Source organism: Bombina bombina, chromosome 1 (genome assembly GCF_027579735.1).
Source record: "Bombina bombina isolate aBomBom1 chromosome 1, aBomBom1.pri, whole genome shotgun sequence".
In the NCBI taxonomy this organism is placed as follows: domain Eukaryota; kingdom Metazoa; phylum Chordata; class Amphibia; order Anura; family Bombinatoridae; genus Bombina; species Bombina bombina.
Window position 1 is genome coordinate 475,801,594 of NC_069499.1, and position 17,049 is coordinate 475,818,642.

At 37.3% G+C, this 17,049-nt stretch overlaps 1 protein-coding gene across 2 annotated transcripts in view; it reads right to left on the reverse strand.

Moving 5' to 3' along the window:
• The window catches only part of CCDC141 (coiled-coil domain containing 141), a 796,073-nt gene that overhangs the window by 62,497 nt on the left and 716,527 nt on the right, over positions 1-17,049 (reverse strand). For both annotated transcript variants that reach the window (XM_053698512.1, XM_053698511.1), the window contains exons 18-19: positions 12,913-13,053; positions 8,677-8,871 (exon numbers count right to left, since the gene is read on the reverse strand). In XM_053698512.1, coding sequence (XP_053554487.1) covers positions 8,677-8,871; positions 12,913-13,053 — 336 coding nt within the window. The remainder of the gene's footprint in view (positions 1-8,676; positions 8,872-12,912; positions 13,054-17,049) is intronic.

A 17,049-nucleotide genomic window follows, 5' to 3' on the forward strand; every position in this document is an offset into this window, starting at 1 on the left:
GCGCTGTCTAAACACAGAGTGCCCAATCGCGCTATTGAACTGAATGTAACGCACTCCCGCTACCAGAACAGAGATTAGACAGAGCGCCCACAAAGCGCTTTTGAAAAAGAAGACCTAATCAGAAGATCATGGAAAGGAGAACAAGTGTAACTTTGATAGCTAAAATCTCTAAAATCTTTTGATTTTGAAAGCTGTCGCCAAGATAATGTTATATTATTCTGCACTATGTGCCGAATTATATAAATTTTTTTAAGTTTACAGTCCCTTTAAGGAAGTCTGTACTCCCTGCAAGCCCATACCATTTTAGAGGTTGTGGTTTCAAATGGCAATTAAGGTTAAACCAATTTTACAGTACCCTGTCCTGTTACAGCCGAAGGTTTATATTCTGTAAATAATATAGCATGATTAAAGAATATGCTTTGTTAACAATTAAGTAGCTTTTGTAATGTAATCAGGAGTTTAAACAACAATAACTCATTGTCTCACAACAGCCAGGTGGCTGTTGTGAGACAATGAGTTATTGTTGTGTAAACTCCTGATTACATTACAAAAGCTACTTAATTGTCTACTTACCTTTTATCTAATTGTTTAACTATTCCCTAAAGGGACATTAAACTGTAGTTATATAGTTATAAGAATAAAATAATACATATTACTCCAACAAGCTTGTTAAAACAATGCCAAAAACATTCTCACGCTAATAAATATATTTTAAAAACATTGTTTCTAATAGTAACTTGTTAAAGGGACCGTCTATTCCAAAAATGTTATTGTTTAAAAAGATAGATAACCATTCCTCAGTTTTGCACAACCAACATGGTTATATTAATACACTTTTTACCTCTGTGATTACCTTATATCTTAGCCTTTTCTGACAGCCCCCTGATCACGTAGTTTTATTTATTATCTATTGACTTGCATTTTTATCCAATTAGTGCAGTGTCTAACACAAACCACGGGCGTTAGCACAATGCTATCTATATGGCTCACATGAACTAGCACTCCCCTGTTGTGAAAGGTAAATAAAATAGTATGTAATAAGAGGCTTTCTACAGTGGTTTAGAAACAGGCAGAAATTTAATGGTTTAAAGGTTATAAATATATTATTATAACAATGTTGGTTGTGAAAAGCTGGGGAATGGGTAGTAAAGGCATTATCTATCTTTTTTAACAATTAACAATTCTGGTGTAGAATGTCCCTTTAAGTCAGTCCATAGAAGGAAGTCGTTTCACAGTGCCCCCCCCCGTCATATATTCATGTATTTTCAATTTATATTTTGTAACAGTAGTGAGAATACTGGATGTTTTAGGTGTGGATTTTATTGTAGGACAGAAAACATGCAATTGCACATTAATTCACAGGAAGTTAGCTACATTTCAACACTATGGACAGTGAACCTATAAGAATAGAACTGTGCTAACACCCTTAAAGGGACATGATACCCAAATGTTGAAACACTCTGAAGTAATGCTGCATAGCTGTATAAAGCAGACTAGAAAATACCACTTGAACATCTCTATGTAGAAATGGAATATACTGTATTATACCTCAAAATTTCCTCAGTAGCCAGATCCCATTGTAAAGGGACTTTAAAGGAACAGTCTACAATTTAATTTTTATTGTTTTAAAAGACAGATAATCCCTTTATTACTAATTCCCCAGTTCTGCATAACCTACATAGTTATATTAATACACTTTTTACCTCTGTGATTACCTTGTATCTAAGCATCTTCTGACAGACCCCTGATCACATGACCGACTACTTAAAATCTATTGACTTGCATTTAGTACTGTGTTTTGCTAAATCTTAAATTGTTGACAAATTGTTATCTATATTGTCCACATGAACTAGCAGTCTCCTGTTGTGAAAAGCTAATAAAAAAGCATGTGATAAGAGGCTGTCTAAAGCAGCTTAGAAACAGGCAGACATTTAGAGGTTTAAATGTTATAAAGTATATTAATATAACAATGTTGATTGTGCAAAGCTGGGGAATGGGTAGTAAAGGCGTTGTCTAGCTTTTTAAACAATAACAATTTTGTGTAGACTGTCCCTTTAAGCAGCAAATCAGGATGCTAGTCATGGAATTACAAGGGACTGTGCATCTGGCCTGAGCAGAAACATGTTATTTAAGTGAAATCTAATGAGAGCACGGTAAAGCAAAGCATGACCTCAGCACTGCTTATGCTGCTTGGCTATTTGTTTTTTTCACCATGCACTGACAGCAGCTGAAGATTAACTGTTCACAGAGCACTTACTAGTGTGAGCTGAAAACATTTTGAGGTAAAATAACTTCCTTTTTACATATGATATTTTCATGTCCGCTTTTTACAGTTATGCTGCATTACTTTCAAGTGCTTTACCATATGGGTATTTTTTCCCTTTAAAGGGACAGTCAACACCAGAATTTTTGTTGTTTTAAAAGATAGATAATCCCTTAACTACCAATTCCCCAGTTTTGCATAATCAACACAGTTATAATTATACACGTTTTACCTCTGTAATTACCTTGTATCTAAGCCTCAGCAGACTGCCCCCGTATTTCAGTTCTTTTGACAGACTTGCATTTTAGCCAATCAGAGCTGTCTCCATGGTAAATGTATGTGTATGAACTCAATGTTATCTATATGAAACACGTGGACTAATGCCCTCTAGTGGTGAAAAACTATCAAAATGCATTTAGATTAGAGGCGGCCTTCAAGGTCTAAGAAATTAGCATATGAACCTCCTAGGTTTAGCTTTCAACTAAGATTACCAAGAGAACAAAGCAAAATTGGTGATAAAAGTGAATTGGAAAGTTGTTTAAAATTACATGCCCTATTTGAAACACAAAAGTTTTTTTTGGACTTGACTGTCCCTCTATTTCTCCTTCTGCACATGTGTGCATAACAATGCATGTTCATAACACATACATTTAAAGGGTTATGATCAGTTAGCAAGTGCCCCTTTGTTCTGCAGGACAGGGAAATTAGGGAAAAAAACTAATTCCACAAAACAAAGCTATAATGTTTATTACAAAATGCTTCCTAGTCACATTCCAATTTATGGTAAAGGGGATATGGAGCACCTAAGGTTACACGGCCAAAACAGGGAAGAGATTAATGAAGCCCTCCCAGCCCACAATTTCTTTGTAGAAAAGAAAATTAAGACACAATCTGAAATTATTTCGAGTTGCGGAGATATTTTTCAAAATTGGCTAGCATACTCACAAATCCATCATTTTCTGTCAACACACTCTTTTAAATCACAACTACAACGAGCTCTCACTCCCTTTGAAAATCTATGCATAGCACCACTACCTAACAGGGGTTTTCTTTCCCTAGAACATAAACAAATAGTTGCCTCATACTCGCACACCATGCCTACCTATGTGACCAAATGGGAAAAAGAGGCAGAAGATACCTTACCTACACAAACCTGGTTAGCCATTTTTTCTCACATGAGTAAATCTTCCTCCTCCATAGCCACACTGGAAATGAATATGAAACTAATGTGTAGATGGTATTATACCCCAGTACGATTGCACCAACTTTTTCCTAGCACCCCAGCGTTGTGCTGGAGAGGCTGCCAGGAAGATGGAACTCAGTTCCATCTATGGTGGCAGTGCCCAATAGCGAAGAAATACTGGGAATCCATAAGTAAGGAAGTTGAGCGAGCATTACAAATCCCCCTACCCTATAACATATGGATTTTTCTCTTTAATCATTTCCCCAAAATCAAGTGTAAGCTTAGGCTTACATTATTGACATTAATGATCAACTCAGCTAAAAAACTGATCCCTCTTAATTGGAAAAAGAGGACACTTCCAACAATTGCAGAATGGAAAGACACAATAACACACAACTTACAATTGGAAAAATACCACTATGGACACACCAACCGACTAGACGAATATTCCTCCGTCTGTTTTCTATGGGAGGAATATTTGAATTCCAGACGAACTGACCCTTAGGGCAAGTAGGAAAAGGGCGACACCTAGAAGACGTTATGGGGAACTTTGATCTAGGTCGCAGGGTCAACCAGACCAGACTTGACTCTCCTACAACACAGATATCTTAGATATAAACGAGGAATGCTAGAAATCAAGGTAACCATTCACAAATCTTGGCTGGCACACTGGTACGTTGCTTAGGAACTTATGTACTTATATACCTATTTATTTATTTATCTATCTAGTCATCTCATAATTTAGTTATATTATAGCTGAACCCTTTAAATGTCTAATTGTATTGCTACCCTGTTGATAAGAGCATTATGATCTGATTGTTTGTTTGATGATGTGTATGAGAGCGAGGAAACAACATAAGCATAGAATCAGAGATGGACACTTTACAAGATTGACTATAAGAGAAGGACTTTGAAAAGAGTCCTTGGCTTTAAGAGACTAGTATATTTTGATTCTATATAACTGTGTTCTCTATGTAAGATGATATTATGTTACTACACTTGTTTATGCAAGGAATGTGATAATCTGCAATCACACCTGTGCTCTGTATCTGTTTATTACTTTCAATAAAGTTTGTTTTTGGAAAATTAAAAAAAAAATAAAAAATAAAAAAAAATAATCCCAACAGAAAATCTGAAAAAAAAAAAGGGAATATGGAGCACACAGGTTTAAAAAAACATTTCAAGTTTACTTCTATTACCAGATTTTCTTCAATCTCTTGATATTGTTTGTTGAATGAGCAGCAATGCACTAATGGGAGTTAGCTGAACACATTCGGTGAGCCAGTGAAAAGAGGCATATATGTGCAGACACCAAAGAACAGCTATCTCTCAAGTAGTACATTGCGACTACGGAGCCTACTTAGGTATGCTTTTAAAAAAAAAAGGTCACAGAGAGTACAAAGCAAATGAGATAATAGAAGTAAATTAGAAAGGTACTAAAATTGCATGCTCTGTCTAAATCGTGAAAGAAAATATTGGGGTTTCATGACACTTTATCAATACATTTTAACTATAAATAATTTTGGTACCTTATCCTTAACCCAAAAAACTGTTTTTAGTCTGCCATACTCCCTTACGATCCCTTTATATTCTAAATAATTGCAGGAATCTACCACAAACTGCGCAATGATCTTTGGATAATGACTACACTTGTGATGGGAAGACAGCTACTTCTCAGTCTTGTAACAGGATAACTGTACTGTTCTTTTAAATAACTAGTTTGTCTTTTAATTTATGAAAAGCGCTACCATCATTCCTGTCTAGAAATCCTGCTAACTCTAGCAAGTGTGCATCACAATGATGGTATGCAAAGTAAGCAATGTGGGGGAGGAGAGTTTCAGCTGTTAACTGCTAAACTGTTGATGACCATGACCTTTGCTGGAAGGAAAAGCTCCAAGTGATGCTTACAAGTCTGCTGACCATTTACCCAGCTTCACCTCAGAGATATTATGGGTTTGGTTCCAGCCCACTGCAATAAAGTGAGTTTTTTTGTTTCCCAGTGCATATAAAAGATCTATTTACACTATACTGTAGTCTATTAAGCATGCTTTAGCATTATGTCTAAACAAAACAATGTACATTTTTAAATTAAAAAATACTTTTTATCTAATCATCTGAGCCTTCAGCATCTTTTTGCTGGTGGTGTAAAAATACATATCTATTCTTTTTTATTTATTATTTTCTCTCTCTCTCTTGCACAGTACAGTGATGCATGTATATGAGACATACATCATGAACAGTGCCGGTGCTAGGTGTTTTGTCTATACAGGCAAAGATACATTTGGACACCCCCCTCCCCAAAGAAATTATATACCCTTCCATTACTATTTCTGTTATAGTGATGTGTTACGCATATATATAGATGGGAAAGAATAAGAGGGCGACTCCTAGTGCAGAACAGTTTAGTATAACATCCCCATAAGCTGTTCCAATCAGTTGTATACTCACAAAGTGTGATGCACACAGTAGTGCAAATGAAGCTTACTGGGTCTATTACAGTGGCCCAGTGCACATGTAAACCAAGGTAGTTTTCTGCGTCGATGGATGAGTGCTGCTAACAGCAAATGATCAAAAGTAGACTCCAATAAAAAGATATAAAATTGCTTTATGTAAAATATTTAAAAACAATTACAGATATATAGATATAATCAGTACAACACGCTACGCGTTTCTCAGTGCTAACCACGCTGTTTCCTCAGGCAAGTCACGCTAACCACGCTGTTTGCCTGAGGAAACAGCGTGGTTATCGCTGAGAAACGCGTAGCGTGTTGTACTGATTATATCTATATATCTGTAATTGTTTTTAAATATTTTACATAAAGCAATTTTATATCTTTTTATTGGAGTCTACTTTTTAGCATTTGCTGTTAGCAGCACTCATCCATCGACGCAGAAAACTACCTTGGTTTACATGTGCACTGGGCCACTGTAATAGACCCAGTAAGCTTCAATTGCACTACTGTGTTCATCACACTTTGTGAGTATACAACTGATTGGAACAGCTTATGGGGATGTTATACTAAACTGTTCTGCACTAGGAGTCGCCCTCTTATTCTTTCCCATCTTTCCAGACTGCAGAATCCGACTTTGATTCCAGGAGGAGCTGCCCTTGCATTGATGCACAGTATACTGGGACACTGTTAAGTTCCCGGACTATCTACCTAGGCATTATCTTTGCCATTACAATCTGTGAGTATTATTTCATTGGATGTGATTGTTTTCATCTTTGTTATATTGGCTACATTAGGAGGCGCCCTTTCTCTCTCTCTTTGCATATATATAGATAACTATTTTATCTATAATGATTATCACTTTAAATTCTTGACTGTTAATCTGATTTATTATGCAGTGTGATATTTCAGCGAGATGGTTCCAACTGTTCTAGCTGACCTGAACTCTCTGGCCCCTATATTTCAGGGAAGTCTAACATTCTAGCAATTATGCCACCACATATGGCCCCTAAAATGAAGCCTAAATTAGGCAGCTAAAAAAAATATATACACATTAAATAAAAAATGCACCAAATTTGCGCCCTTAGGCATTTGCCTAGTCTGCCTCTATTGTAACACCGGCCCTTATAATGAACCAGGTGAATCAACAGCAAACTCAAAGTGATATATTACTAAATATTCAAATGTTAAAAACCATATATTATTCCCTGTACTTCAAGCTTTAAATCAGAGAATGGTTTATAATATGAAAGTGAAAACAGTTTAATATAACTGAACAATAATAAGCTTTGCTTACATGAAACAGATTATTAAAGTCAGACAAACAAATGTGTTCCAAATGGCTTGCTATACCTGCTGCAGAGTATAACATGATTGGGGAATAGTCCCTCCATGTCTATTTTTGTATTTGAAATAACTGTTTTTCTCATGAATTTATCACACAAGGACATGCCAATTTAAATGAGCTAATTCTACAGAAAGAGCAGACCTGCTAATGTTATTTTTTTCTATGCATAAAGCTTAATAAATAGGTATTTAAATGCTAATTATGACAAAGGGGTTAATAAGCAAAATCATCTATTTCAGATACAGCAGTATTATTTTCAAAACACAGCAGTATTCATTGTTTCAGTATGAGTGGTTTCAACAGACAAAAACATCAATTTCACATTACAAAATAAAGGTAATGGAGATGTTTGTAAATAATTTAATATTGCTTTGAACACATTAAAAAGGAGAACATTTACAGTACAATGCCCCTTTAACATATAAATCATTCATGCAAATAAAAAAAAACCCAGAGAGCTCTGTAACTACAGGTCTGGCTGCAACATATTTGTGGGAACCAAAAGGCAGCAAGTTACTGCTTTTTTACAGTCTCTTCTAAAACTCCTTAAATATCTTGTCAAGTGCCTAAAATAGACTAAATTGTCTTTTACAGGCAGTCATTTATAATGTATCTCTTTTCACTAGGCCCCATAAGAACAGATTGTTTGCTCAAACCAAGACATTCCATGGGCAGCAGATAACTAATCCCAGACACACAGTTAATTGGTGTTATCAGACTACTGTTTTGCTTCTCCAAATGAAACCGCTGCAGATAGATGTATGGAACATTAGGGGAAGCTGCATGTAGGCTGTAATATCCTCTATAGAGCAAACAATTATTTGAAGACTTTTAGAGCGTAGTAATGCTTTATATAGTATTGATTTAAAGGCTGATTTGGGAGCAATTTTCTTTTTCAAGAACTATTACTTTCTAATATCACATCAGTGTTAGTAAATTGCTTCACAGCTAAAATAACTAAAATAAAATAATTTATGAACAGTGTGCTATTTTTTCTGCTATGCTAAACAAATTGTCCCTTCTATAGTGTCACAAATGTTCATATGTGCCACACTTCTAAAATGTTGCATATACAATATATAGTCACATTTTAAAAGATTCTAAACATAACCTGTGAGCCATTTAAAATGACTGACCCATTTATTCCAAACCACAGATATCCTTAATACCTAGCAGTGATATCTCATGCTATATGGGGCATCATGTTTACCTATAAGTCAAGGGAAAACAAATGCATATCCTTCCAGCCAAACTACAGTAGTTTTAGGTGAAGGCAGAGATTTTAATTATATCATATCCTTACAGTCGCAAATGGGATAAAAATAATCCTGGACCTATTTAAAGACAAGTTATACATGTGTTTATATGTTCATATAAAGTGTATATTATTGTATACAATGTTATTAGAAAAAGTAAATATGGAATAGGGAACCTCTTCAGTTAGATGCTGCAGATTTTCAGCCATTGTTAGATTCTGTTTGTATGCTTCCACAACTGTGTTGAAATCATTAACTTGTTTCTGTAAATCACCAATTGCTTCCTGAACATCATCTGCTTTACTGACTTGCTGAGATATTATAGATGTTTGTATCTTGTTCTCCAAATTAGCAACCTTTTTCCTTAGAATCTGCAAAACAAGAAAAAATGTGATATAGAAGTCACATTAAGGGGAATACAATTTTTTTATGACCCTATAGTTGTGAGAGAAAAACTTGGCAACAAAGATTATCTCAGAGATTCATTTGCAATTAAGCCACTTTGGGGAAGTGACACAGGAAAGATAAAAGCTGGGAAAATGTGACATTGTGTGAGGAACTGCAGAGACAGACAGGGGCCAGAGTGAGAAACACAAATGCAACACAGAGATAAAGCAAGAGGTAGAGATGTGGAACAAATATGAGGAAAATATAAAAGAAAAAAAAAAAACTTTGACAGAAATGATGAGAGCCAATCAGACCAGGGATCAGATTGTCATGTAGAAGAGAGGAAAAATGGGGCAGAAACTATGGGGAGAGTGTATGGAGGAGGTTATTTACATGGGAAGAGGGAACAAAGGAAAAACAAAAAGACCAACCACAAGGAAGCCTTACTCCTCCTAATATGGTGACTTTCTAACCTAGTAACAAAATGCTCCAATTTGCGGTTTAACCCCGTGCACTTGGGTTAAATGCACAGTTGCACTAGCTCACCAGGTGCCTCCCTCACCTGCACACAAGTTTAACCACAGGGTAAAACACAGTTAGTGATAAGCATTTGTGTAATAACAAAATACAAACAGTTAGAAATAGGCCTTTGTTCAGTATTAGCATGTTCAAATGAATTGAAGCATTTTGTTAAACAATAGAATGTACTTTAGTTAAAGGCAGCTATACTAGCAATACTTATTGTTCGATATGTTATCTCTAGCTATGCCCCTGCATATGATTGGGTGAAGACTCGGTGGTCAACCTCCATGTTGCTGGCCTTTTTTCTGGCAGGGATAACTCTTCTTTCATACTACTAAGTTTGATAAAATGAGAACGATTAATCAGCCATTATCAGCTGCTGCCAAATCAGCTGAATGCTAAGAGCACTGTAAAAATAATATAATTTCTATTAAAGGGACACGAAAACCAAAATGTTTTGGAGGAGGTGGAAGGAGGGGGGAAGAAGGCAGAGGGGTAAGGGAGGAGGGGGAAGAAGGGGGAGGAAGGAGGGGGAAGAAGGAGGGGGGAGGAGGGGGAAGAAGGGGGAAGAAGGGGGGAAGGGTGGGGTAAGAGGGGGGAGGAGGGGGAAGAGGGAGGAGGGGAAGCGAGGGGGAGAGAGGGAGAAAGTGAGAGAGGAGAGAGGGAGAAAGGGAGGGGAGAGAGGGAGAAAGGAAGGGGGGAGAAGGAAGGGGGGAGAGGGAGGGGGGAGGTGGAGGGGGAGAGGGAGGGGTGAGAGGGAGATGGAGGGGTGAGGGGGAGAGGGAGGGGTGAGAGGGAGGGGGGAGAGGGAGGTGGAGAGGGAGGGGGGAGAGGGAGGGGGGAGAAGGGGGAAAGGGGAAAGAGAGGGGAAAGAGGGGAGAGGGGAAAGGGGGGGGGGGAGAGCGGAACGGGGGTATACAGTCCGTGGAAGAAAACAGACTAAATAACTCATGCTGCATATACTTTTACCTGGAGATTTGTTCAATACAATTTTTATTTTCATACATCTACATTACATATATATAGTAATATATGTATATATGTAATGTAGATGTATGAGGAGGAAAGGGATTTGGGAGTCCGCTAATTGCAGCTGTGCACCATACTCTGAAATTCCTGGCAGTGAAGGGGTTAATTAGTTAGCTGGTAAGGGTAATAGTATTTTAATACAGGGATTACCCTCCCATCTGACACTTCCCACCTCCCTCATCCCTCCCAAAAAGCTCTCTCCCCTCCCACACCCCTGACTACCATCTTATGTAATGACAGACCCCCTGTTAGTATGAAGGTTTTGGGTTTGTTCTTTTTTTAAATAAAATTAAATGTTATTTATTTTTCTGCAGCGAAGGCTCTTCCTCAACCTCCCACTTCCCTGATCTCTCCCAAACAGCTCTCTAACCCACTCCCTATGATCGCTAATGTAGAGTCCTCCCACCCAAATTGATATTTTTTTTCTGTAGTGTAGCGTCCGTTCCTTCCGTCTGCCATTCACACTTATTTTTCTGCAGACCTCACTCACTCTACCGATGTGCTGTCCACTCTCCTCCCTCTATCCCTCCCGAATCTCCCACTGGCACAAATGGAAGTTTGTTACAGACAGTGACGCAGACCGTGTCACTGTCTGTAACGATCAGGCATCTGCCCTCATATAGAACCAGAGCATATGCAGACAGACGCCTGCAGCTCAGGGACAGCAGTTATTGGCTGTAACTTAATAGACAAGGCTGCTGTAAGTTCCTGAAGCAAGGACATATGTATATACGCCCTTTTGGGTCAAGAGGCTTTTTACAAATATTGTGGTGCTTTTCCAAGATGGCAACATCTAAAAAAAAGTGACACATTATAGTGTATGTGTAGCATCACTTTTTTTCTTATTTTTCTGGTGGTAGCCATCTAGGAAAGTTTGTCATCATTTTTAAAAAAATTAAAAAAATTTTTATAGCATGTGCTCACATTGGTGGATGGTAAAATGAAGAACAGGTATGTAGCCAGATTGTAAATTACTCTCTGAGTGTCTTACTGACAACCAAGGAGTTGTAAAATTGCTACTCTATGTTTGTTTTAGGCAGCCAATTTAGTAAAATCCCCAGTGTGTTTTTGGTGTTACCAGCAGATAGGAGGTCTTATTTCATTGGGTGTGACTGACAGCCTGAAGATCAAACAATACTACCTAAGCTTTAGATAATTATGGTGGGGGTTCAGTGGGGCAGAGCTTAGGGTCAGGGCAGAACTTATGGTGGGCTACAGAAGAGGGGCAGGGTCTAAAAATGTTGTTTTTAGGGATGGGCAGGACCTAAAAAATTAGCAATGCTAAACACGTTTTACCTTTCAATCCAGTTAAAGGAACATGAAACCCAAAAATGTTCTTCCAAATTTGATCAAATAAGGCAACTGGAAACTTCTTTTTTTTTTAAATTGTATCACAAAATAATTGTTTTTGGGGTTTCATATCCCTTTAACACAGAAACATAGATTTTTTTTTCCTGCATAATCAACACTGTTATATTAATACACTTTTTACCTTGTATCTAAGCCTCTGCAGACTGGCCCATATCTCAATTCTTTTGACAGACTTGCAGTTTAGCCAATCAGTGCTGACTCAAAAATAAGCCCACGGGAGTGAGCACAATAGTGTCTATATGGCACACATGAACTAGCACTGTATACCTGTGGAAAAACTGTCAAAATGTACTAAGATAAGAGGTGGCTTCAATGGCTTAGAAATCGGTTTATGAGCCTACCTAGATTTAGCTTTCAACAAAGAATACCAAGAGAACAAATCGAATTTGATGAAAAGGTACATTTGAAAGTTGTTTAACATTGTATGCCCTATCTGAATCATTTAATTTTGACTAGACTGTCCCTTTAAACAAAACAGGTCCCAGAACTGACCCATGAGAAACACCACTAGTAAATGCCCCCTCTCCCGAATGTACTCCATTTATTAAAACACGGTCATCTATCCTTAAAGGGACAGTCAACACCAGAATTTTTGTTGTTTAAAAAGATAATCCCTTTATTACCCATTCCCCAGTTTTGCATAACCAACACAGTTATAATAATACATGTTTTACCTCTGTAATTACCTTGTATCTAAGCCTCTGCAGACTGACCCCTTATTTCAGTTTTTTTGACAGACTTGCATTTTAGCCAATGCTCACTCCTCTGTAAATTCATGTGCTAGACTCAATGTTATCTATATGAAACACATGAACTAACGTCCTCTAGTGGCGAAAAACCATTCCGATTAGAGGCGGCCTTCAAGGTCTAAGAAATTAGCATATGAACCTCCTAGGTTTAGCTTTCAACTAAGAATACCAAGAGAACAAAGCAAAATTGGCGATAAAAGTAAATTGTAAAGTTGTTTAAAATGACATGCCCTATTTGAATCATGAAAGGTTTTTTTTTTGGACTTGACTGTCCCTTTAAGCCAGAATTCTACCCAATTCAGAATTTTTGAGTCTACAATTAGTTTATTGTGTGGGACAGTGAGAAAATGTTACCTGATATTTTTCCACAAACATTTCAATTTGTTGAATCTGATTTGTAATTGCTTTGAGATTTCGGCCTTTTTCAGCTTTCTTTGTATAGTTGAATTTCAGGTTATTAAACTTTTTCTTCAAATCTTTAAATGATTCTTTCAACTGAAATGATATAGGGTTTTCCTTTGTTAATTCAATAACAAAAACACAGCACTTTTTGCTTACAAAGTCAAAGTTAAATGTCAAGATGACAACAAAACAAACATTTAAAAACATCTTTTTTTTTTGTAATAACAAATTAATGAAATACTCACATGCATTAACCAGCTATTATAGACATTACCAATGTCAGATTGTAATGCTTCTAAACATAAGCACAATAGGTAAATCAGTTGATTAGACATTTTAAAAAAACAAACACTATCCATAAAACCGTAGTGTAAACTTTCAGATCAGAGGCAATACAACACATGTTTATTTGCTCACGTTTTAAGCAGTACAAAGGGGGAAACTTCAAGACCGCTTAGAACATGTCAAAGCTGTAGAGAATCCAGGTTTGAATACTCATTTTCGGGAGTATCATAATTCTGATACAAAGCTGTTAATGTTACTTTGTACCAGCTTATAAGAGTGCTTGGAGGCAGAGAAGCTATAATGAGTCAGTCAGAGGGAAGTTTTTTGGATTTTAATTTACATACTAGTTTACCTGGGGGATTAAATACGGATACATATTAGCACTCAAATCCCTATATAAGTAATATAATGGTTAAGTCAAAAATAAATATAAAATCAATCTTTATTAGAAATACTTAAAAATGGGTTACTTAAAAACAACAAGCTAGATTGTGACAGGCTAGTGATTAGTAAAGGACCCTAGTGTAATATTCTAGGAGTCACAGAGAATCCCAAGGTGATCTAAAAATTATTATAATAGAATATAGACACAGAGCAAAAGTCAAACACACCTATTAGTGCTGTATATGCTGAATGGATGCCGATTATGCGAATAGGATGCTATAATCAGCCACAATTAATATTGCTATATGTTGGATAACAGAAAACATATATATGTGGTAGACAGCATACATAATTGTATTTTTGCTTAAGTGCAGATTTTAAGTGTCATTTCTCAATCTATAAATGTAGGTTGGAGAGACAGAGTCATGAATATATTATTAGAGTAGCACGATTGCTATGCCCTCAGCTATAGTGACTCTCAATACTTATCAATCTTACATGTACATTAATGCATATATCTCTGTTCAGAGAACTTCAAAATATCGCATTTGAATATAGACAATGTTTGACACTTAAAACTCAATAGTCATCAATTACAATCACTGGTATCAAGTCTGATGCTCTATTCAGCGGTTCAGTCTGAGATAATTCAAAGTTACGGCTAGTGTGATGTTGTATAGCTAAGACACCCCTGTATGTGCCGCTTTCAATAAAGAAATGCCTGTTATGCAGTTAAGATAGTTAGTTAGACATAGTTAGTGTTGTATATATTGTGGGTAACAGAGTTGTATACATGTACAGCAAGAATAATTGTGTTTGTGCTTTGGTGTATACTATGAATAGTGCTTCCCAATCTGTAAATTGGATTGGGAATATAGATAGCCTCTCTTATAATGTTAGGGTAGCACAATTGCTATACGCTCAGCTATGGTTACTCTTAGTAAATGTGTGTGTGCATTTGCATTTTATATAATTAAAGCATATATACACAACTTGCTGTTAGAAATGCCAATATCGATATCGAGTCTAATATTCTCTTAACTGGCTCAGCCTAAAGTAATACAAAGCAGCAGCTAGTATAAGTCCCTTGACTAATTATTTGCCGTATAGGCTCTGTGAATCTATGATCTGATCACCATATGGATGCTATGTAGCAGGTTATGTAGCAGGTTTCCCACAGCCTATAAGTCAACTATCTAGCGGTTTAAAATAAAAGGGTCCCATTAGCCCTCTCCCCTGACATGTTTCGCTGGTTCTCCAGCTTTTTCGAAAATCAAATGCGATTTTTTTTTTAAGTACTCTGAACAGCTAATTGTGCTTATATGCATTAATATACATAGTATAGTATAGTATTGAGAGTCACTATAGCTGAGGGCATAGAAATTGTGCTACTCTAATAATATATTCATGACTCTCTGTCTCTCCAACCTACATTTATAGATTGGGAAGTGTCACTTAAAATCTGCACTTAAGCAAAAATACAATTATTTATGCTGTCTACCACATATATAGGTTTTCTCTTATCCAACATACAGCAATATTAATTGTGGCTGATTATAGCATCCTATTGGCATAAACGGCATCCATTCAGTATATATAGCACTAATAGGTGTGTCCCAATTTTACTTTTGCTCTGTGTCTATATCTATACTATAATTACGTTTGTAATGTCCGCCGCCGTCGGCAGTTGCGCACGCATCCTCAATGGAATGTTGGCAGCTCGAGGACAAAAGAATTTGCTTCGCTGCATCCAGGTGAATTCTGAACACAGCAGGGTGGTGAAAGAACCACCCTGCCCTTTGCCATTTCCGGAAGGCAAACTGAGCATTACAAAAGCGAAAACTAACCGCCCGCATCAAGTATTAAAAAAAACAACTAAACGCCTGCATCATTAAAAAAAACCCCCACCAGCATCAAGTGTAAATAACCGCCCGCATCAAGTATTAAAAAAAAAAAACACGCCCGCACGAAATATAACAATAAAAAACATGAACCTCCCACACGAAGTATTAACACCTACACCGCAAACCCTCACATCGCAAAATAATAATGTAATTAACCACTTAATCCCTTAACCGTCAACCACCCACATCGCAATAAACCGAATTACCCTATTAACTCCTAAACCGCAAAACTCCCACATCGCAATAAATCTAATTAACTTATTAACCCCTTAAACTGCCAAAACCCACAATGCAAATAACTATTTAAATAACTAAGCCCCCTAACACCCCCTTAAATCAACTCAATTTACCTAAACTAATAAATTCTAAAGTTACAAAAAATAAAAAAGGCTAAAATTACAGAAAATAAAAAATCTAATTATCAAATTTTACAAAATTAATCCTAATCCCTATGAAAATAAGAAAGCCACCCCCCCCAAATAAAAACACCCACTACTCTAAGAATAATCTACCAGTAGCCCTTAAAAGGGCTTTTGCAGGGCATTACCCTAAAATAATCAGCTCTTTTACAAAAAATACACAAAGTCCCCCCTAACAGTAAAACCCACCACCCACCAAACCCCCCAAAATAAAAAACCTAACACTAAAAAAACTAAACTACCCATTGCCCTGAAAAGCATTTAGCTCTTTTACTGCCCATCCCTAATCTAAATTAAACAAACCCCACAAAAAAAACTTAAAAAAACCTAAGTCTAACCCCCAGGTTGCTACTCACCGTTCCTGAAGTCCGGCGGAGAAGATCTTTTTCCAGAAGGGTCCATCATCTTCATCCACAGTGAAGGCGACGCAGAGATACGGAGCGGTGTTTCCAGATGTGGCGATCCTCGGAGGTGGCGATGGTCCTTGGCAGCGGTGCTCTGTGGCGGTTCCTCTTCAAGCGATCATCCGTTGCACACCGAAGATTAAATGCAAGGTACCCCATATTTATTGGGGTACCTTGCATTCCTATTGGCTGACATTTTCAAATCAGCCAATAGGATGAGAGCAAGTGAAATCTTATTGGTTGGTGAACAGTCAATAGAATTTCAGTAGCTCTCATCCTATTGGCTGATTTGATCGTACGAAGAGGATCCTCCACTCTCCATGGATCCGCGGTCGCCAGTCTTCAGTTCCAAGGGTCGCCGGTCTTCAGCTCCGCGGTCATCGGTCTTCAGCTCTGCTCCGCGCCGGATGTTCCTGGAAGAAAGAAGAGGTCGCCGCTTGGAAGAAGACTTCACCGTCTGGAACAGGACTTTCTCCACTGGACTTCAGCAACTGTGAGTACCAACCTGGGGGTTAGACTTAGGTTTTTTTTGGGGGGGGTGGGGGGGGGGTTGTTTTATTTAGATTAGGGATGGGCAGAAAAAGAGTTAAATGCCCTTTTAAGGGCAATGGCCAAACAAATGCTCTTTTCAAGGCAATGGGTAGTTTAGGTTTTTTTTGGGGGGGGATTTGGTGGGTGAGGGGGTTTTACTGT